Raw genomic sequence first — 23,995 nt, 5'->3', positions numbered from 1 at the left:
ATCAGAAAGAATGTATGCAAATCCAATCTACAATACTATTATTATGTATTATATTTTTGTAGGGAAATTATCTTCTTGCTGTCTGGGAAAGCAAGCACATGTTTGGCTACATTATCATTACTACGGCAGTAAAACATTATTACTGTTCCATCTCTAGTTCCAGAATAGTTCAGAAAAAAAAAAAAGTTAAAGAACATCAACTTGCTGGAGCATGAAACAGAGGAAGATTAGTTCACATAATCCTCAGGGCCATTTCAGAGCTGACTCAGAGCGGGTCAGCTTTTGTTTACACATTATGTATTACAGGCTTCGTTCACATCTGCGTCGGGGTTCCATTCATGGGTTCCATCAGGGTAACCCATGTATGGAAACAAAACGGAAACCATAGCTTCCCGTTTGCATTACTATTGATTTCAACGGTAATGATTCCATTGCTAATGGTTTCCGTTTGTCACCGTCCTGTAAGATTTCCGGATTTTCTTTGGCAGAGTCAATAGCGCAGTCGACTACGCTATTGATTCTGCCGAAAAAACAGAAACCTTACGGAACGGAGACTAACGGAAACCATTAGCAACAGAAGCATTACCACTGAAATCAATAGTAATGCAAACGGAAAACTATGGTTTCCATTCATGGGTTCCCCTGACGGTAAGGTCTGATGGAACCCATGAACAAAACCCTGACAGAGATGTGAGCGAAGCCTAAGAAAGACACATTTTTCATTTTCAGCATTTTAATAATTATCAACATCACAGGGAACTAACACATGGACTTATCTAAGGGTGCCCATACACACTAGGTGAAAGTCAGCTGAAACTGCCGTTTACGTCAGGGGAAAGAGAATTCTCTATGCTGCATTTTTTGTTCATATTTTCATGAGATAAACAGTACTGAAGGCATCTAGCAGCCACTCACACCTCCTACCTCTATAGAAGTAATATGCAATGCATTCGGAAAGTCTTCAGATCCTTTCAATTTTTTTCACATTTTGTTAAGTTGAGACCTTGTGCTAAAATAAAAAAAAATCTAATATTTTCCAATGCATTCAATACCCCATAAATGACAAAGTGAAAACAGAATGTTAGTAATCTTTGCTAATTTATTGAAAAGGAAAAACGAAAATATTGCATTGATATAAGTATTCAGACCCTTTACTCAGCACTTAGTTGAAGCACCTTTGGCAGCGATAACAGCCTTCCGTTTTCTTGGGTATGATGCCACAAGGTTTGCACATCTGAATTTGAGGGATTTCTGCCATTCTTCTCAAGCTCTTCTTCATCCGCTCAAGCTCTGTCAGGTTGGATGTTCGATTGGGTTTAAGTCAGGGCTCTGGCTGGGCCACTCAAGGACATTAACAGAGTTGTCTCTATGCCACTCCTGTGTTGTCTTGGCTGTGTGCTTAGGTACATTGTCTTGTTGGAAGGTGAATCTTCGGCCCAGTCTGAGGTCCCCGAAGCACTCTGGATCAGGTTTTCATTAAGCATATCTCTGTACTTTGCCCCATTCATCTTTCCCTCTACCATGACCAGTCTCCCTGTCCCAGCTGCTGAAAAATACCCCCACTGGATGATGAGGATGATGCTAGAGCCAGCATGCTTCTTGGTAGGGATGGTATTGGGCAGGTAATGAGCAGTGCCTGGTTTCCTCCAGACATGACGCTTTGAATTGAGGCCAAAAAGTTCAATGTTGGATTCATCAGACCACAGAATCTTCTTTCTCACTGTCTGAGAGTCCTTTAGGTGCTTTCTTGAAAACTCCAGACAGGCTTTCATGTGCCTTTTACTGAGGAGAGGCTCCTTTCTGGCCACTCTGCCATAAAGCCCAGATTGGGTGCTGCAGCGATAGTTGATTTTCTAGAAGTTTCTCCAATCTGCACACACTTGGAGTTTTGCCAGAGTGACCATTGGGCTCTTGGTCACCTCTCTTACCAAGGCCTTCTCCCTCCAATTAGTAAGTTTGGTGGGGCGGCCAGCTCCAGGAAGAATCCTGGTTGTTCCAAACTTCTTCCATTTTAGAATTATGGAGGCCACTGTGCTCTTGGGAACTTTTAGTGCAGCAGAAATTTTTGTGTACCCTTCTCCAGATCTGTGCTCTACAGGCAGTTCTTTGCTCCTCACAGCTTGGTTTTTGCTCTGATATGCATTGTCAGCTGTGACACCTTATATAGACAGGGGTGTGTCCTTCCAAATCATGTCCAATCAAATGAATTTACCACAGGTGGACTCCAATCAAGGTGTAGAAACATTTCAAAGATTATCTAGAGAAATGGGAGGCCCCAGAGCTAAATTTCAAGTGTCATAGCAAAGTCTCTGAATACTTATGTCAATGCAAAATTTTAGTTTTTCATTTTTAATAAACTTGCAAAAATTTCTTTAATTCAGTTTTCACTTGTTATTATGGGGAATTAAGTGCAGAATGATGGGGAAAAACTTGATTTTTTAAATATTTTAGCTCAAGGCCTCAACATAACAAAATGTGAAAAAAGTGAAAGTGTCTGAAGACTTTCCGAAAGCACTGTACATTTTCTGCTTACCGAGTGGGAGTGGGAGTGGAGAGATGACTAGCCTTGCAATATGTGTTGGGGCACTTTCTTACAGCTATACGACATAGGGGCACTCTCTGATGGTCACTCTCTATATATGGTCACATTGGCGGCTACACAATGTATAATAGGGGTCACTTTCTGGCAGATGCAATGTAGAACTATCTGTTGTCTGTACTGTTTGTGGATACACTCTGGTTGCCACTGTGTGGGGACATTCTCTTGCTGCACAATGTATGGGGTACTCTCTTGATGATTGCATATCGCGGCACTATCTATTTGTACTATAATTGTGTAATACTCTCTAGTATCACTGTATATGGGGACACTATCTAGTTACACCATGTTTCTGGTTGCACTATGTGTGAGGACTTTCTCCAGTTTATTGAAGCAATATGGCTATAGCATATAGGACTTTCTCACAGTTTATTGAAGCAATATGGCTATAGCATAAGAAAATTATAAAATCCACAAGCACCAAATCTGATATATGTTGTGTGCATGCCTCTTAACAATCCTGATTCCAAATTCCTCAATACTTAGCAAATATAAAGTTTGGGACAGAACTTCAAGGTATGAAGCTGAAAACGAAGGTGTTTTATTCACTCATGTAGCGACATTTCAGCCCTCACAATGTGGCTTTTTTCAAGAATGGCTATAGCATACAGTATATGGGGGCACTTTCTGGCTGTACTTTGTATAGGGACTCTCTCTGGCTGCAACATGTAGGGGAACATTCTGTGGCTGGCACTGTGTATACTCTTGTAGTCCCTGTTTATGGCAGGCAACCTGGGAAACATGGCAAACACAGTATAATCAGTATAATCAATAATTGATCAAGTTTTGACCCAAGACAGGAAATCCTCTGATTTAGGGTTACCTTTGTACTTCTATCCCTGTCAGCTGATTCCGCTGCTTGTCTCTACAGAAGATAGAGGGTTGCATTTATCTGCAGAGACATTGCTCTCCGTGCAAAAATGATGCCTTGTCACCTTGCATTTTTTCTTATTTTTTATTTCAAAACAGAACATGTTGCACCTTATAGTAAAGCAAAAAAATAGGGATACCCCACTATGTTATTAATAGAGAAATCAGAATCCAGTACTATTTCCAATGTGTTGTTTTACGCCTTGTTTATCTTGTTTATTGCAGAAAAAAACGGTACAATTATTTATAATGTGCGTTTCCATAGTTCCATCATTATTTTCTGCCCATAAACTGTTTCCAGGTCTACTCATATAGCCACAAGGCAATTACTTTTGTGAGCATTGTAAATGGCATGAAAATAATTAATTCTGAGAAGTAGGAATATAATAATAAAGGGATTAGAGAAATAATAACAAGAACAAAAAGAAAAGAGACTACACTCAACCTTAAAATCAAAAATGAGTTATAAATACTGGAAAGAGCAAATAAAACAACAACAATATATTTGTGTTAGGTACTTACAGGTATCTGAAGTATGCAGATTAAATACAGCTACAAAGTAGAAGCTCTAAGTATATCTAAAGGTTCTCTCTCTTATTCCAGTTGCTATTGCTGTCTGTTTTCTTAGCTTGGATTCTCAGGCTGAAAAGTTAACAACCAATACAGACGACATTTTTAGGTAGGTACTACTGTGTATAAATATAAAAGCGAGCAGCACTAGACACTAATAATTCGGCATCTATTTACATTTTTTTCCCGAGGAATATGTGGCTATAAGCTTATGAGAACCATCGACATTTGGGCAATATTGATATCAGGGATTTATTGTATGGGTACATTACAGTAAAGAAATATGCAACAAGTATTGTTATAGTGTTAAAGTGTAGCTAAACGTTTGACAAACTTCTGACATGTCATAGTGACATATCAGAAGTTTGGATTGGTAGGGGTCCGAGCACTGAGACTCCCACCAATCGCTAGAACGAAGCATCTGAAGCCCTCGTGTGAGCGCTCAGCCGCTTCGTGTCTGTTTGGCTTTTTCCGGAAATAAATGTATCGGTGTACGGACTCAATAGAATGTCTATGAGCCCGTACTCCGATACATCGGCTTTCCGGAAAAAGCCAAACAGACACGAATCGGCTGAGCGCTCACACGAGTGCTTCAGCTGCTTCCTTCTAGTGATTGGTGGGGGTCTCAGTGCTCGGACACCCACCAATCCAAACTTCTGACAAGTCACTATGACATGTCAGAAGTTTTTCAAACGCTTAGGACATAGTTTAATTCTAAATCAGGTGCAGTGGCGAATACTCTTTAGGGGCATTTATGGGCGCCAGACCTCTGGAACCCCACCTTTTAGGAAAACAGCGGTTCTTTGACCCATCGTGAGCCAACCAGTGGAATTTGGAGGTGGCCACACAGCTCTCTTCATTCAAGTCTATGGAAGCTATGGAAACAGCCTGGCAAGCCCTGCACAAATGTAGTGATCAGCAAACACCTCAACTGGCAAATCTCCCAAAGGTGGAACCTCAAATTATCAGACATTTATGTCATATTTTGTGGCTATGCAATAAATGTCTCTGGTAAGGATTCCCTAAAATGTAATGTTTGTTATTGGTAAAGTTATTTATAAAGAAAATAAAAGTGCACATACTGTATAACTACTATTTAAGGCTATGTTCACACCTGCACTAGACATTCCGTTGTTCTGCTCCATCAGAGGAGCAGAAAAAGGTAATAACTGGAAGTGCTGGTTCCATTGCACCACGGACACCACCGACGGCTGACAGAACCCATTGAATTAATGGGTTCCGTAGGGGTGTCCATGGTTTAACTGGAAACAACAGCCTCTAACGCAGATATGAACTAGGCCTTACACTCTACATTTTTATTTTCAACACTGGAAATCATACATTATGGGTGGAGCCGGAACAATAAAAAGGACTCAAAGTGCATGTAAAACTCTTTACCACAATGACTGGCCTCTATAAATTAGGACAGCATTGACCACACTTGACAAGTGAGCAAGGACTCTCAAATGAAAACACTTTTTGATTTCATGAAAGCTAATTATTATTTCTTTATTTTTTTACATTATTGAACATTCTACAATCTAGGAGGACAATCATCCCATTGTCCATAATCTTAATTTATTTACATCTCTCATCATAATAATGAGCAAGAGCCCATTGTAAATCAAGCGCAAAAAGAAGGTAAAATTGTCTTAAAACATAGTTTGTCGTAGCAGCGGAAACTGTGAATGGAAGAAAAATCCTAATGAGCCCCTACTCCCACTACCACCCCCACAGCTATGTTTCACAGAATAATTAGATTACAACAAATTGTACAGCAGTATGTAGCTTTATAAAGGGAAGACATATCATTAGGTGGACATCTGCTGGAAGATTGATGGTTGGATGGCAGGCTATGTTAGTGCCTTCCAATCATATGCAAATCACCTGATCATCAGCTAGTGCTATTGTTCATGATTCTTTCAATGTGTAAGTTATCTACAAATAGCACCCAGTCCTTATGCCTTGTGGAAGAAGCGATTAGGACTAACCGCTCTTATTTTCCACCTTATTTTTCTTTTATGGCATGTAATCAGGTTGCATGCTGACGTTATATTTTAAAGCTGACCTATAGCTGAATGGCTTTCTTGACAGCCTTTAACAAACTCCTTCTGTGTGTAGATGACAAAAGTGATGTGATCTAAGAATCACTCACTATTTTTAATACATTCATTATCACTGAGTAATTTATCTTTATGACAGGTTTTGATACCCCATCTATTCAAAGGCTAGGTATTGAGGAGTTAAATGCTAATTAGAAATAATATTTGTGCTCTTGTAAAATGGCGCTATGTTTCATTAGCAATATTTATGATACATCCCCAGTTTTCCAGACAGCCAATGGCAAAGTGTTGTGATGGATGTCTTCATTATATTAAATAATGGACTGTTGACTGATCCACCGTCTGTGTAGCTGAACCATTTATATAGCAACCCCTATAGCTAAGTACACATACATTTTCCTTTGCAGCAGATAATGCAGAAATGCAGTGCAATCATGAAGAATACCGTAACTACAATGCTTTTCCCCCTTTCAGATGTCACATAGTTGCCATACTGAATGATATGTAACCTTTAAACAAAATCTCATATCATACTAAGGGAACTCATAACACATTTCCTGAATTATTTTTTAGCACAAAGTTATCCACCATCCACATCCCTCATGCGACAAAGTAACTATTCCCTTATTCGTAATAACCGGTCACACTACCTTTAGCCCCAATAATTGCAACCAAACTAGGAGAAGTCTTAGGCTACATTCACACGAGCATGACAAACGTACACATGTAAAAAACACGCGTACATCTGTTCTGTGTGCGTTGCGTTATTGCATCTGTGCTTTGCGAGTGGCATGTGTTGTTCACACACTTGCAAAGCACTTTTTTATGGAATTGATGCGCAAATCACGCGCAGCACACGTGAAAACGCACCAATATAGGGCATGCAGTAAGTTTTCCTGCATGTGTGAAATCAATGGGTCTGTGATTCCCATGCACAGCACACAGACGAGATTCACGTTCGTGTGAATGGGCCCTTAGGACTGCGTTTGCAGGCCATTTTATGTTAATATACTTTAACAACTTTTTTTAAATCTCTTCTGGAATTTACTGTGGAAACATCTCAGAGTGTGTAAGGAGCCTGTACGACCATGCACGGAGATTTTGTACAACGTATGTACTGAGATATTCGTCCCTAGAGCACTTTCATACTTACAGCATCTGAAGAAGAAAGCCACGATTCTATGCGAGAATAGTTCCGTACTTACAGCATTTGATGGAGCATGCCAAGATTCTAGTGGAGAATACTTTCATACTTGCAGCATCTGATATGGCAAGCCCCGATTCTAGGAAAGAATACCTCGGTACTTACATCATCTGATGGAGCATGCCACGATTCTAGTGGAGAATATTTAAATACTTACAGCATCTGATACAGAAAGCCACGATTCTGGGGGAGAATACCAACGTACTTACAGCATCCGATGGACCATGCCACAATTCTAGGTGAAGAATATTTCCATACTTACAGCTTCTGATGAAGCATGCCACGATTCTAGGCAAGAATACTTCCGTACTTAAATCATCTGATGGCGCATGCCACAATTCTAGTGGAGAATATTTACATACTTACAGCATCTGATACCGAAAGCCGCGATTTTAGGGTAAAATACCAACGTACTGACAGCATCTGATGGAGCATGCCACGATTCTAGAAAAGAATACTTCCGTGCTTATAGCATCTGATGGAGCATGCTACGATTCTAGGGAAGAATACGTCCGTGCTTGCAGCATCTGATTGAGCAAGCCACGATTATAGGGAAGAATACCTCTGTACTGTCATGATTCTAGGGGATCAGTGTGAGAAAATATATATATAAATATATGTGAAAATAGGTATTAGGTCTGATGAAGGCACCAGTCCGGCGCTGAAACGCGTCACCTTAATAAATTCTTTATTAATACCTAACCAATATAATTTCCACAGACTGGATGAAGTAGCGCTTTTTGACTTCCGTTTTATATATATATATATTTTCACATATATTTATATATATATTTTTTCTCATGCTGATTCAATATTGCGTGGTGGAGCCTTGTGGTCCCATTGGCCAGGAAGCAGCATCAACTTCATTAATTGTATGCCTTCCAACAGTGTTGTGCCTGGACACTGCACAACCTTCCTGGGTAAGGATAATTCCTACACCTGGTTTACCCATTCACCTTTGTTTTGGGATTCTGCACCATGAGGCACTTCTCTTTTTGATTTATTTCAGATATCATAATTCTAGGGGAGAATACCTCCGTGCTTACAGCATCTGATGGAGCGAGCCACGATTCTAGGGAAGAATACCTCTGTATTTATAGCATCTGGTGGAGAAAGTCACAATTGTAGGGGAGAATATCTCCATATTTACAGCCTATGGTGGAGCAAGCCACAATTCTAGGGGACAATACTTCCGTACTTATAGTCGCAGATGGAGCATGCCTCCATTTTAAAGGAGAATACTTCTGTACTTACAGCATCTGATGGAGCAAGCCACGATTGACACTGTGTCGTGGTAATCTACAAGTAGGATTAAACAGGGATGTCCCATCAGATGACTCCCTCTATGATGTCCATAATAGGCATATCGATGTCACAAAGAGGGATCCCTCGGTTAGGACCCCAATTTTTCAAAGCAGAGAGCCATTTGCAATGAGTGACTATCGCTCCTCGGAAGGGCTCAGAGTGGAAACTGTATTTACAAATTACTCTGAGGGCAAATAAACCCCTTAACTTTTTTATACCATAAAATTTAACTTTTATTGGGTGATTATTAAAAGTAAGATGTCTTATCTGATCTGAGCTAAAAATAGGATGTAAAAATTCAGACCACTTGGCGGTTGTTCCGGATCAACCGCTCGTTGTTCCGGATTTTGAAATCCTTTTTTTCTCTCAGATTAGATTAGATATCTCTCTTTTAATAATGACTTAATAAAAAGTTACATTTTATGGGATAAGGAGTTAAGGTGTTTATTTGCCCTCAGGGCTATTTGTAAAATTGCTAGCAAGTACCCCACATCTATCTTGGGGCAACCCTAGTGTTTATTCCAGAGTGGAATATGGGTACCATGTAGTACTACATTCCCCTGCAGTATTGATGCAGGAGAAATGCGTAAGCGTCAGGAGTTCCAACAAATGCACACCAGCGATCAGCTCATCATAAGGGTAGCTGCTTTAACAAAGGGGTTGGTAAGACCTGGTGAGGCCATTTGTGTTGATAATACCTTGCTTTATAATTGATATTAATGTATACCATTTATCAGTAACAATGTTATAATTCACTGTATTTAAACGATGTATATTGTGCTCCCACAAATATGAAAAATTGAAATTCACTGAAGTGATAAATGAGTAAAATATATATGTGTGGGCGAGTGTGATTGGCTGGTTCGTAGTATGCCGCCGAAGCCAGGGGGAGGAGTATTCAGTTCATAGTGACTCAGAGTCCCGTAGTGAAGCATGCCGCTGACATCTATGCGTGCTTGCTTCCGTGTTGCAGTAGAATATCTGCTGCTGAAGAAATATCGCTGGCATCCTGGCCAGACTGACCAAGCTACAGACCCCTGATGATAAGTATAGAAACGCGTAGGGTCGGGTTAAGTGAGGGAATTTTGCGTAGGGGACAGTGGCATCGTTGTGTACCTTAACATCAGGAGATTTAGGTGCGGCTAACTGCAGGCTCCGGTGTGTTTTAGGGTCTAAACCACTGTTACACCAATGTTATACGCTGATTCCATATTTGATATCTTTGTTATATACCCAGTCATAGAGGGTTCACAAACGAATTAGGACTTGGAGTATTTGTTTAATACGTTTTTAAAATACACGGTTGGGTTTTTCACAGTGGTGATTGTACCCCTGTTTTTAGATAGCTATGAAATAAAAGTTATATATTTTATCAGTAACAATGTTATAGCCATAAATGTGTGCTGCTAGCTCTAGGAGGAAATACACCTCCTTTAATCATTGTACATATTAGCTAACAGATTTGTATTGGTGCAGTGTACATTATCCATAAATATTGTCACTATCCTTAATCACACATTTATCAGCAGGATCAGAAATTATTTATTCAGATCTCTACTGCAAAATATATATATATATATATATATATATATATATATATATATATATATATATATATATTTTTTTTTTTTAGTAGACATTTTCCCTCTAAACAGTATTTCTTTAATTTACAAAATAAGACCTATAATTCTAGGATTATAATGGCAGGAGGTCTGGTAGAGGCATAACTTGAAGCTCCTGGGTCCAAATGCCAAATGTGTAACAGGCCTTTCAGCCCCCTCAGGTACCAGGACTCAGTCACCACTGCTACCTCTGCACTGTCTATACACCACTGAGGTCTGGATGCAGGGAAACACCCTAGATTAAATATTTGTGACAGGGAAGCCTCAATGTTTATGTGGTGCTAAAATGCCATAAAATGTCACAAAAAAGGGGGGAGGGTGTTAAAAAGTCAAATGTAACAATATTTTAAAACTCATCCCAAACTTCTTTGGCAACCATATTCTTGTTATTATTATTACTCGCCCTGCTCTACATATGTCTTTGAAAAGTAAAAATATTTAGCAAATATCTATGCACATATGCAGTTGATGAATCAGTTTTATTTACAATAAAAACAGAAGTCTGCAATATGTACCCACCTAATTATACCATAAATAGAAGATAATCCATTCCCCCCCCAGTAAAACAAAATTATCTGTAAATTGAAGTCCTTCTATCAGTTTGTTTAAAATTCTTTTCTGTCCTCTCATATTTTTATCCAGGGCTGGATATGCACTGGAGGCTCTATAAGTGTGCTGCATAAATAGCCCCAGGTTATCTGAACTTTGCATTGTCATAGACCAGGGGTACTCTAAGGGTATGTTCACACGAGGGCGTCCGTAACGGCTGAAATTACGGGGATGTTTCAGCCTGAAAACATCCCCGTAATTTCAGCCGTAACGGCATGTGCAGGCGCTTGAACGCCGCGTCAATTACGGGCGTAATTAGCGCTGCTATTCATTGGAGTCAATGAATAACGGCTCCAATTACGGCCAAAGAAGTGACAGGTCACTTCTTTGATGCGGGCGTCTATTTACGCGCCGTCTTTTGACAGCGGCGCGTAAATTACGCCTCGTGTGAACAGACAAACATCTGCCCATTGCTTTCAATGGGCAGATGTTTGTCAGCGCTATTGAGGCGCTATTTTCGGACGTAATTCGGGGCAAAAACGCCCGAATTACGCCGTATATAGGCCGTGTGAACATACCCTAATAGTTTTAGAAAAGTTACACTTAACTTGGTCTGTCATCAGGGGAAAGTCCTAGCTCAACACCAGTAGTAAAGATTTGTAGATAGTGCCACACACACACACACGCACACACACACAGTGCCCCCTTTAGATAGTGCCACATACAGTCCCCCTGTAGATAGTGCCATAACCCTCATGTAGATAGAGCCACACATAGTCCCACTGTAAAGAGTGCCACAAACTCCCCTGTTAGATAGTGCTACATACAACCCCCCTGTAGATAGTGCCACACACAGTCCCCCTTGTAGATAGTGCCACACAGTCACCCTCTGTAGAAGGTGCCACACAGATGCCCCCTTGTAGATAGTGCCATACAGCCACCCCCTTGTAGATTGTTCCACACATCCCCTGTAGATGGTGCCCACCAAACAAATACAAAACGTATACTCACTTGGCACCGTTCCTAATGAACATAGCTGCAGGCCTCTTCAGCCACGTTAGGCCTGCAGCTTATGAGATGCAGAGACGGGACCATTGCGTAGGCCGGCGCGATGCACTGATGTCATTGCGCCGGCCTGTGCAGGAACCCTGCCCCAGCGTTTTATAGGCTGCAGGCCTAAAGTGGCCTTTAACCTAGTGAATGGCAGATCAGGGAGCTAGCTCCCTGCTCCACCATAGTATTCAATTGTATCAGAGTCTTGAGGACGCCGACAAAATTGAATATCGCAGTCACCCGGGGATGCGGAGCACCAGGCCAAAAATCCAGGGCTTCTTCCCCGGATGCCCGGTGCTAGCGGTGCCACTGGTCCAGACTATTGGCGTCGGCAGTCTGAACTGCGGTCCGCCAGTTGAGGACCCCTGTCTTAGACCTCTACACAAAAGGAATAGAAAAGACAAAAAAAAACCTGCGTCAAAAAAATTACCACAGATCATTGATGGCGGTCACTGATCAGCACTCAGTGGCCACAGGGCGCACACATGGAGACCGTGCAGAAAACAGTCCTGTGCCAAAAATTTAGCGCACAACCGATCAGTGATGGCGGTTACTGATCCACACACACAGGACGTAAAAAGGTCAAGAGGGGAGGAGTACAGGGATAAGAAATTTAGGGACAGAACTAGTGCTGCTGCTAAAAACAAAAAATCTGCAGCAGCAGAGATGATGATGACCACTAAGGGTATGTTCACACGGCAGCCTCCGATACGGCTGAAATTACGGAGCTGTTTTCAGGAGAAAACAGCTCCAGAATTTCAGACGTAATGGCATGTGCAGGCGTTTTTCGCTGTGGCCATTACGGACGTATTGGAGCTGTTTTTCCATGGAGGCAATGGAAAACGACTCCAATTACGTCTCAAGAAGTGACAGGCACTTCTTTGACGCGGGCGTCTTTTTTACGCGCCGTCTTTTGACAGCGGTGCGTAAAAAAAATGACCGTCGGCACAGAACATCGTAAAACCAATTCAAATGAATGGGCAGATGTTTGCCGACGCTTTGGAGCCGTATTTTCGGACGTAATTCGAGGCTAAAACGCCCGAATTACGTCCGTAAATAAGGTGTGTCGACCCAGCCTTAGAGTGATCAGACAGCAGCAAGATGCAGACATCTCAGCAGGATCGCAAGACCAAAAGGCCTCAGAACCGGTAAGTATGGCTCACAGACGGTCACACCAGCTCTGTTCATTGTTCCTAACCAGAATGAGGTGGGCAGAGCTGGTGGAGGGTGTTTGAAACACCCATCATGGCTGCGATTGGTCGGTCTATGCAGACCGACCAACCGTCGCGATCGGGAGGGTGGCACCACTGCCACCTCCTCATCAATACATGGTAGGGATTGACGCTGTCCTAGACAGCACCAATCACCATCATATTACTGTGACCTGTGGCACAGTAATTGGCTAACGTTTGGCTAACGCCGCAAACGGCCACGATTGGCCGGTCTGAATTGAACGGCCAATCGCAGCGATCGCCAATGTGGGGCGGGGGGGGGGGGTGCTGTTATGAACAGCAGCCATCTTTACTTTAGAACCATCTAATTTTTCACAGTAACCCCTTCCCCGTTTGTCGTATAGACATGGCAAATTGCGGGAAGCACTAGCTTTAAATGACGTATCCATAAGACCATTGTCGGGAAGTGGTCACCAGAACTTCCGTTTTGAACTAGCAGTATGCTAATATAGTTCATGCTTACCTGATTTAAAATGTGTTTTCCTTTTTCCCTAGGGTGCCTGCTTTGCTTTAAAAACACTATTTTTACATTTATGCAAATTAGCATTTCGGTGCAATGAGGGCGTGTCCGTTGCACCAACATCCTAGCGCGTCATTGCCCTGTTCAACCCCCCCTGCCGAGTTCACGCCTGGCCCTGTATAAACGGACATCCACATAGAAATATGTACATCGTGATTTACACACCAAACAAGAAATCTGAAGAAGCCGAATGAGATTGAAAGTCAGTGTCTGGCTGAGACACACCATGCCACACCATGCCACATCAGCTCCAAAAACGCCCCAAGAAGTGAAACGATACTTCTTTTTACGAGGTTTCTTTGTCGAGGCGTTTTTTTAATTCAGCAGCGTAAAAATACACCTCATGTGAAAAGCACAGTGTATTTGAATTCAATGGGAAGCTGCTTGCTAGTGTTTTCCCAGGCATATTTCAAGGTGTTTACGCTCAGAAATACGCCTAAAAACCCTATTTGTGAACATACCCTTAGGCTACGTTCACACACTTAACAAAAAACGGATGAAAATACGAAGCTGTTTTCAAGGGAGAATAGCCTCTGATTTGGAGCTGTTTTTTACGGCCGATTTTGGAGCTGTTTTTCTATTGAGTCAATGAAAAACGCCCCCAAAAACGGCTCAAGGAATGACATGCACTTCTTTTTACTAGGCATTTTTTTTAAAAACGCCCTGTGGGAACGGAATGCCGTTTTTCCCATTGAAATCAATGAGCAGATGTTTGGAGGCGTTCAGCCCCCGCATTTTTAGCCATTTTTCGGGACGTTTACTGCCAGAAAAACGTCTGAAATTAGGTTGTGCGAACATACCCTTATGCTCGCCATTACTTTTCCTATGCAATAATACGCTGCAGATTTGCTCTTCAGTGACAACCCCTGCTAAAGCTGAAATAGTAATCAGTTTCCCCCAGCTTTCTCATAAACAGATAATATGAAATGTTAAATACTTTTGTGTCAAAAAAGACAAAAGTATAATAGGTATGATACCTTTATTGGCTAACCATAAAAGTTCTATATGCAAGCTTTCAGAGCACAGAGGCCCCTTCTTCAGGCAGTACTTCATAAACAGTACTTCATAAACAGATACAAGTGAGAGGAAAGGACCAAATCCATTTTTCACGCAGACTAATGATTTTATTTATTTTTCTCAGGGAAAATTTTATTTATTTAAACATTCAGTCATTCTAATTTTACATTCTGTATTGTTCCAGAAAATAAAGTATTACTGCAAAATACATATGCAATAAAGCCCCCAAAACGGCAGCCAGGGACCGTAATAAAATAATATGCAGGCTGATGCTGAAAAGACACCTGCAGCGAAAGCGGTACCAGGACAGTGTGAATTGATACTATTCTTCTGTATGTAAATAAATCCTATTTCATAAGAGAACCTCTCTCCATTTATAGTTCGCCATATTGTTATATTTCACAAGCCAGCAGTCGCTTCATATTGACTTCGGCAATATGGCCGCTGCCAAGCTGTGAAGAAGACATTTTTATTATACACACTCTATGTTTCAGAGGCGGGCGCAACTCCAGCCAATAGGAATTGAAAGATAAGCGGAAGCCTGTGAGCAGCTGATACAAGTGCGCTAAGCTGCTAGTGGAATGGTGTCTCTGGGTAGTGGGCAAGGTAACCTGCATTCGTTGTGCTCTGTCACTGCCTGGTCCCGTCTGTTGCAAAATACTGAGGGGCGGGTGTCCGGGTGTGTGCGTGACACGGAACGTTTTGTGTAGATGGAGCTAGTTTCTGCTAGTGGACCCTGGAGTACAATGGGGGATTTCAATAAACCCATCATTAACAAGAGTACCCTTGTTATTTGTAATGCAGTTGGGGCAATAATAATGTATTTGCAAAAGGCTTATTGGAAAGCCTGTCATTTGTCACTATTTGTATGATATTTAAGGGGAAGACTTTAAAAATTGATGTTCTACAGATGTAGCAGAGTTGTGTTTAGTGGTGACGTTTAGTGTGTTTAGTGGTGACGTCACTATGAAAGCGCGTCATCGCTGCACCTGTGGACAGTGATCGACATCCATGTGTTGATATTTTAGAAATTAATAAACCCCTTTATCTCATTGGGACACATGTATCGCTATATCTCTTCCCTACATCACATCGTGGCAGTCGTACATGAATGCCAGTATATAAGACCATGATAAATGTGGTGCTTTGCCGCGCCACTACAATGCATCGATCTTCAAATCTGTCATCTATGTTACAGAGTAAGATGTTCCCTACTTTTCTGGAACACTATATATGCCTCTGTAAGTTATCCTGGTGCATCAAATAAGCTGTTAAATGACAAATTCATCTCTGCTACATCTGTAGTTGAGCATACGAGATAAAAACGATTGCTTTGAGGCAGATTTATCAATGTACTTTCGCCAGAAGTCTACGTACGTTGAGAAATATGGCGTTCGGGCTGAACACCCTATTTACGAAGCCCCTGCACAATTCATATAGTGCACTGGTATTGGTAAATCTCCGCCATTGACTTTATATATAAAATGTTGCACGAGGACATTGCGACCTGGTTATATATATAATCTACTAGTATGGTGGACGTGCATCTGTGTGTCGCTCCCTCCTGTGACTATATTTTTCTTTCTGTCATTCTTGACATGATGATTTTGCTTGTCCTTTGCAGGAAGGAACCATGTATGTGCTGGTGACTGTGCTGGCCGCGTTATTCTTAGTCTTGCTTCAACGGCGCTTCAAGAGCAGACGCCTTTGTCTTGATCCAAAAAGACTGGATGGCAAAACAGTCCTCATAACAGGTGAGCAGGTTTCTATAGAGGTCCCCTTCTCACCGCCTACTACAAGTGTATTCCTTTATCTTCAACGTCCTCAAAGAAGTTAACACAACATCCATTTATGGCATATTGATGGGGGACCCACGCCGATCAGTAGAACTAAAGGGACTTTTACACCGGCTGACACAGCAGCGAGCGCCGATCAACGAGACATCGTTGATGGGTTCTCGTTTGCTCCTGTCACATGGAGCTTTGGAATGTGGACGAGCAGTGGTTACTCCTATCGCTCGTCTCCATATGTTATCATGTCGGCAGCGCATCTCCGTGTTAACACAGATATTTCACTTTTTTTTAACCCCTTAGTGACCAGCCTATTTGAGGCCCTAATGACCAAGCTATTTTTTTTTCTCCGTTTTTCTATAGTCTCATTCAAATAGCTATAACTTTTTTTTTTTTTTTTTTCCGTCGACATAGCTATATGAGGAATTGTTTGTTGCGGGATTAGTTGTACTTCTTAATGCCACCATTTTGGGGTACATATCATCTTTTGATGAACTTTTATTAACTTTTTTTTTGGGGGGGGGGGAATAGAAAAAAAAACCCTGAAATTTTGACATTGTTATATGCGTTTTAAATTCACGCCGTTCACTGTGCGGCGTAAATAAAATGTTGCTTTTATTCTATGGGTCGGTATGATTACGGCGATACCACATATGTGGAGGTTTTTTATGTTTTACTACTTTTGCACAATAAAAACTTTTTTTTTAACTAAAATTATTTGTTTTTGCATTGCCGCATTCCAAGAGCCATCATTTTTTAATTTTTCCGTCAATGTAGTGATATTTGGGCTTGTTTTTTGCGGGACTAGACTTCGTTTTGATTGGTACTGCTTTTGGGTATTTGGGACTTATTGATTAACTTTTATGACTTCTTTGGGGGAGGGGGCAATGGAAAAAAATAACTTCGCCATTGTTTTTTGTATTTGTTTGGGTCATTACGGTCGCGGCGATGCCACATGTGTAGTTTTATTTGTTTTTTACACTTTTACTAACTAAAACCACTTTTTATGGGGAAAAATTGTTTTTCTTTTGTTTTTTACTGTTATTTTTACAATTTTTATTTCACATTACTTATTTTTTTTAGTCCCACTAGGGGACTTTACTATGCGATCTTTAGATCGCTGCTATAATGCTTTGGTATACTTAGTATGCCAGAGCATTATTGCCTGTCAGTGTAAATCTGACAGGCAATCTAATAGGACGTGCCTCTGGTGCACCCTAATAGGCATAAGCCCAGGGCAGACCTGGGGGCCTTTATCAACTTCGGCCGTTGGAGCAGGAGCCCAGCTGTCATGAGACAGCAGAGCCGCGGCTCCAGCTTGTACGGGACACCCGTGCAGGACTTGGACTGTGCCACCGTGAAAAGGCGACGGCCTAGCCTAAGGCCCCTTAGTGATTGCCGTGAAAAGGCGTATTGGTCACAAAACTATATGACCAGCAGATGATCGAGCGTTTGGTAGTTCATCTGCTGATCGCTGCCCAGTTTACACCGCTATTATTCAGTGATTGCTCGTCTGCATGATAATCGGCCAGTGTAAAGCCCCTTAAGAAACTATAATGAACCCACCTGGTGTCGGCTGCCGGTTTTGTGGAAACGAAAAATGTTCTCTGATAACCAAGTTTGCCGGCCAGTCTTTTGCATTCAGCAGATGGTGCCTAGACTTGTCAAATGCCAGGAAGAGTTCTGGGACAGAGTTCATGTACCCCTTCAAAGGCCTGTCAGAGAGAACCCCCACACTGTGGCAGGCTACTCACATGTTGCTGCACCATATTAGTCAGGACCAGCAAAAAGCAATACTGCTATTTGACCAATAGATTTTTGCCTTCTGCTTTTTACCTGCTTTAGTATTATAATAACAGGCGGAAGTTGTAGCAGCTAGAAATGCACAGGGTTATTACTTGTTGTTGGCATAGGAGAATATTTTCTTAGTTGAAAACTTAAAGGTACAAATAATATAGTCTACATGGTCTGTTAAAGGTACGAATGCCGGACTAGTCTATTCTATGCTGTTTTTAAATAGAACCTGTCACTAGAACTGGTTCACTGATCTGAATAGCACGGTCTCCTTGATTCCAGTGCTGTTTTTTTTTTTCTTTTTTTAATACTGGACTCTTCCCCCACTCCAGAGATATGTCCCACCATTGACCCTCTATGCTAATTTGCTGTAGTCAGCCAACAGGGTGTGAATCCTCAAGCTGCCTCATGTTGATTGGTCAGCATCAGAGGCAGGGAAGCTAACTCCACACCATTGGCTAGCTACAGAAAAATTAGCATAGATGGAGCCAACACAACAGTGGGCCATGTCTCTGGAACGGGGGGGTGGGGGTCCAGGAAAAAAAATAACAGCACTGGAATCGGGGAGACAGCGCTATTCAGATCAGTTAACCAGTTTAACTTATATGACCTAGTGACAGGTCCTCTTTTAAAAGCGATTGCTCAGGATTTTAAAACATGGCTGCCTTCTTCCAAAAACAGCACCACATCTGATCGCAGGATGTGTGTGGTATTGCAGCTCAGCCCCTTTCACTTAAAGAGGCTCTGTCACCAGATTATTAAATCCCTATCTCCTATTGCATGTGATCGGCGCTGCAATGTAGATAACAGTAACGTTTTGTTTTTTTTGAAAAACGATCATTTTTGCCCAAGTTAAGAGCAATTTTATATTTATGCAAATGAGCTTTTCAATGGACAACTGGGCTTGTTTTCTCGTTTTACCAACTGGGCGTGTATTGTGTTTACCAACTGGCCGTTGTGAATAGAAGTGTATGACGCTGACAAATCAGCATCATACACTTCTCATCGTTCCCACACAGCTTCTTTCACTGCAGACACACAGCGTGACGTCACCCACAGGTCTTTCAACCTTGTCGTCGGACAAAGCAGATACATCCGTTCCAGGCGTCCAAAAGGTTAATATGCTCATCTCTAGGGAGTTTGCTATGCTTACCTGCACATGGAGATGCTGCAGCTGATTCAACTATACCCTCTGACGCCTGGAGCTGATGTGTCTTCTCTCTTCCGACGCCAAGCCCTGTATGGTGCTCTATGCAGCACTGTATGTAAGAGAAGCATTACTTCTCGGGGGGAGAATATTTCTGTAATATGGGCATCAATCGAGAGAAAGCGAAGCAGCACTCAAAAACAAATCTGTTTATTCATCCAATACAACATTTCACCTTCTCTATGAAGGCATTTTCAAGCCGTAATATGGTGTATGATAGAGCAAACCACAATTTTTTTTGTGTGATTCATAAGAAATCTAGCAGAATCTTTTTTTCTGTATGCCTTTGAATAAAATATCAGTCATATGGAGGTGCAGTAGGGCCTTTTAACCCCTTCCCGACATCCGCTGTGTGTACATACAGCGATGTCGGGCAGGGCTTTCCCTGCAAACCACAGTACCATTATGTTGCAGTGATAGTGCGGGCACAGGAGCTGAGCCTGCACCATCACGTCGGGTGCCAGCTGTATGTTACAGCCTTAGATTATTCGGCCGATTAACCCCCTCAGATGCTGCGTTCAATAGAGAGAGCATCATCTGAGGGGTTTTTAGCCACCGGACCCCAGCAACGTGAACGCTGGGTTGCCGGTGGCTGCAATGGCAGCCTGAGGCCTAATACTGGCCTCCCAGCCTGCCAGCAATGGAAGCTTCCTCTGCCCAGCTCGGAGGCCGGGCCTAAAAGGCTTCCGGTACCATCGGCAAGATGGCGCCGCCTCAGCTTCCAGCTCAGAAGCTCAGCCGGCGTCATCAGCAGTGGGTGTCCGCTGTATGAAACAGCGGACACCTGGCTGTAATGGCAGGAACTGGAGCTAGCTCCGATCCCTGCCATTAACCCCTTAGATGCAGCGATCGCTGCATCTCAGTGGTTTGTAGCAAATCCGCAGCCCTGCCATGCAATGGCAGGGCTGCAGACTGCAACTATGGCAGCAGGAGGCCTAACAATGGCCTCCTGTCTGCGATTACAGAAGCCGATTAGGCCCCGCCTGGAGACGGAGCCTGATCGGCTTGCTGTCAGTGAACAACTGACAGTTCTAATACATCGCACTACATAGGTAGTGCGATGTATTAGAACATCAATCAAACAGTTGGACCTTCAAGTACCCTAGTGGAACTAAAAAAAAAGTGTGAAATAAAAGTTGTAATAAATAAAACACAATCGCCCTTTTTCCCTTAAGTCATTTATAGAAAAACAATAATAAATCATACATATTTGTTATCATAGCGTCTGTAACGACCTTAACTATAAAAATATTACTCAGTCTTCCAAAAATTTGAAAAAAAAAGTGATCAAAAAGTCGCATGTATCCAAAAATGGCACCTAGAAAAACGATAGCTCATCTCGCAAAAAATGTAAAAGTTATGGCTCTTACAACGTGGCGACAGAAAAAAAATTTTTATTACAAAAGTTGTAAAACCTAGTGTTATAAACTTGGTATTGCCGGAATCATGCTGACCCGCAGAATAAAGTTAAAGAGGCCCTGTCACCAGATTTTGCAACCCCTATCTCCTATTGCAGCAGATAGGCGCTGCAATGTAGATTACAGTAACGTTTTTATTTTTTTTAAAACGAGCATTTTTGGCCAAGTTATGACCATTTTTGTATTTATGCAAATGAGGCTTGCAAAAGTACAACTGGGCGTGTTGAAAAGTTAAAGTACAACTGGGCGTGTATTATGTGCGTACATCGGGGCGTTTTTACTACTTTTACTAGCTGGGCATTCTGACGAGAAGTATCATCCACTTCTCTTCAGAACGCCCAGCTTCTGGCAGATCACGCTGTGACGTCACTTCCCCAGGTCCTGCATCGTGTCAGACGAGCGAGGACACATCGGCACCAGAGGCTACAGATGATTCTGCAGCAGCATCGGTGTTTGCAGGTAAGTCGATGTAGCTACTTACCTGCAAACGCTGATGCTGCTGCAGAATCATCTGTAGCCTCTGGTGCCGATGTGTCCTCGCTCGTCTGACACGATGCAGGACCTGGGGAAGTGACGTCACAGCGTGATCTGCCAGAAGCTGGGCGTTCTGAAGAGAAGTGGATGATACTTCTATACACAACGCCCAGTTGTACTTTTACTTTTCAACACGCCCAGTTGTACTTTTGCAAGCCTCATTTGCATAAATACAAAAATGGTCATAACTTGGCCAAAAATGCTCGTTTTTTAAAAATAAAAACGTTACTGTAATCTACATTGCAGCGCCTATCTGCTGCAATAGCAGATAGGGGTTGCAAAATCTGGTGACAGAGCCTCTTTAAGATGTAACTTATAATGCATGGTGTGCGGCGTAAAAAAAACGATGCCAGAATTGCTGGTTTTTGGTCACCTTGCCTCCCAAAAAAAAGGATAAAAATTAACATGTTTCCCAAAATAGTGCCAATAACAACTATAACTCGTCCCGTAAAAAAAACAGCCCCCATACCACTACATCTATGAAAAAATAAAATAAGTTAAGGCTCCAATAAGTCAGGAAAGAAAACTATGCATTTGTGCCGGCCCGAGGGGAACATTTCTTCTGTTTCCAGAGGTGATTTATCAAGGCCCTAAAATTAGAGAACCAGGAAGGGGAGGGCCCAAACATATCTGCTGGAATCGAGGGTGCCCCTATTATACCAGGACAACACTTTACACCTTTGCAGTTTGGGGAATTTTGAATGTGTACCAAAAGGCGGATAAGAAACAACACCATTTATCAGTCCGACACCGGCCTGTGCATGAAGAATTACACACCTATGGATTATTTTATTGTTTTTTTACCCCATTATTATACCACCTGACTATGCCCCTGATGTACTCTGCCTAGCTTACGTGTACCCCCACATTATAAACTAAAATACCAGTAAAACTCCAAACAACACTACTACCAAGCAAAATCCACGCTCCAAAAGCCAAATGGCAATTCCTCCCTTTTGAACCCTACACTGTGCTCAAACAGCAGTTTACTTCCACATATATGGCATCGCCAAACCAGGGAGGACCCTTTTATAAATATTTGGGGTGTGTCTCCAGTGGCACAAGCTGGGCACAACATATTTGCCACGGAAATGGCATATTTGGAAAAAATTGCTATTTTTGCTTTGGTCCAATCATTTATGGAAAAGACCTGTGGGGTGAAAATGCTCACTACACCCCTTAATAAATGCCTTGAGGGGTGTAGTTTCCACAATGGGGTCACTTCTCAGTGGTTTCTTTTATTATTTCACATCAGAGCCTCTGCAATTGTGAACCAATACTTTGTAAGTCGCCAATTTAGGCCTCAATTTCGCATGGTACTCTTTCACTCCTGAGCCCTGTCGAATGTCCAGGCAAAAGATTAGGGCCACATGTAGGGTGTCTCTAAAACCGGGAAACACAGCATAATAATTAGAGAGCTGTCTTGTTATGGTGGCACAAGATGGGCACCACATATTGGCATATCTGTGGAAAAATTCCCATTTTCACTCTGCAACATCTAGTGCACACTAATTTCTGGAAAAACACCCCTAGGTCAATACTTTGAGGAGTGTAGTTTCCAAAATGCGGTCACTTCTGTGGGGTTTCCACTGTTTTGGTCACACAGGGGCTTTGCAAATGCGACATAGCAACCAGATACCAATCCAGCAAAATCTGCACTCCAAATTCCGCTCCTTCCCTTCTGAGCCCCGCCGTGTGCCCAAACTGCAGTTTGACCAAATATGGGGTATTGCCATACTCGGGAGAAATTGCTTTACAAATGTTGGGGTGGGTTTTTCTCCTTTTATTTGTTGAGAAAATGAAACATTTTGAGCTAAAGCTAGGTCTTATTGGGGAAAAAAATATTTTTATTTTCACTTCCGAATTCTAATAAAATCTATGAAACAGCTGTGTGTCAAAATGCTCACTACACCACTAGATAAATTCCTCAGTGTGTAGTTTCCCAAATGGAGTCACTTTTGGGGAGTGTCCACTGATTTGTCCCACAGGCTTTGCAAACGCGACATGGTACCAAAAAACCAATCCAGCAAAATCTGCTCTCCAAAAGCCAAACAGTGCTCCTTCCATTCTAAGCCTTTCCGTGTGCCCAAACAGCTGTTTATGGCCACATATGGGGTATTTACATGGCAACATGCCATGAGTAAGGACAAGTGATTTGTCTGAAACGCGTAGGCCTGCTTTCTGATGCATCCACCCGTTTGTATATGGAATTTTTTATATATTTGGAATAAAGTTGGAATATTACTCCCAGCGCTGGATCAAGTTTCTCTTTTTCTGCGTGGGTGTTTACATACTCTGGCGAAGTTGCTTTACAAATGTTGGGGGGGGGGCTTTTTATTCTATATTCCTTGTGGAAATTGATTTTTATATAATTAATTTTTTTACCTAAAACGATCTCTTAATGGAAAAATGTAAAAAAAAATGTATTCATGTCTAAATTCGAATAAAATCTATGAAACACCTGTGGCTTCAAAATGCTCACTACACCCCTAGATAAATTCCTTGTGGGGTGTAGTTTCCAAAATGGGGTCTTTTTTGGGGTGATTCCTATGTTTTGGTATCACAAGACCTCTTCAAACCTGACCGTGCCTAAAATATAATCTAATAAAAAGAAGGCCCCAAAATCCACTAGGTGCTCCTGTGTTTGT

General features: G+C 41.9%; 1 protein-coding gene across 1 annotated transcript in view; it reads left to right on the top strand.

The window, feature by feature from the left end:
- Window positions 1-15,132: 15,132 nt before the first annotated feature.
- LOC142743277 (retinol dehydrogenase 12-like) overlaps window positions 15,133-23,995 on the top strand; it is a 47,749-nt gene continuing 38,886 nt past the window's right edge. Inside the window, exons 1-2 of the mRNA XM_075853891.1 lie at window positions 15,133-15,210; window positions 16,229-16,358. Of these exons, the coding sequence (XP_075710006.1) occupies window positions 16,238-16,358 (121 nt within the window). The 5' untranslated portion in view covers window positions 15,133-15,210; window positions 16,229-16,237. The remainder of the gene's footprint in view (window positions 15,211-16,228; window positions 16,359-23,995) is intronic.

This window comes from Rhinoderma darwinii, chromosome 1 (assembly GCF_050947455.1).
Source record: "Rhinoderma darwinii isolate aRhiDar2 chromosome 1, aRhiDar2.hap1, whole genome shotgun sequence".
NCBI classification, from domain to species: domain Eukaryota; kingdom Metazoa; phylum Chordata; class Amphibia; order Anura; family Rhinodermatidae; genus Rhinoderma; species Rhinoderma darwinii.
The sequence above is the reverse complement of the archived record's forward strand: the minus strand, read 5'-3'. Positions and strand labels throughout refer to the sequence as shown.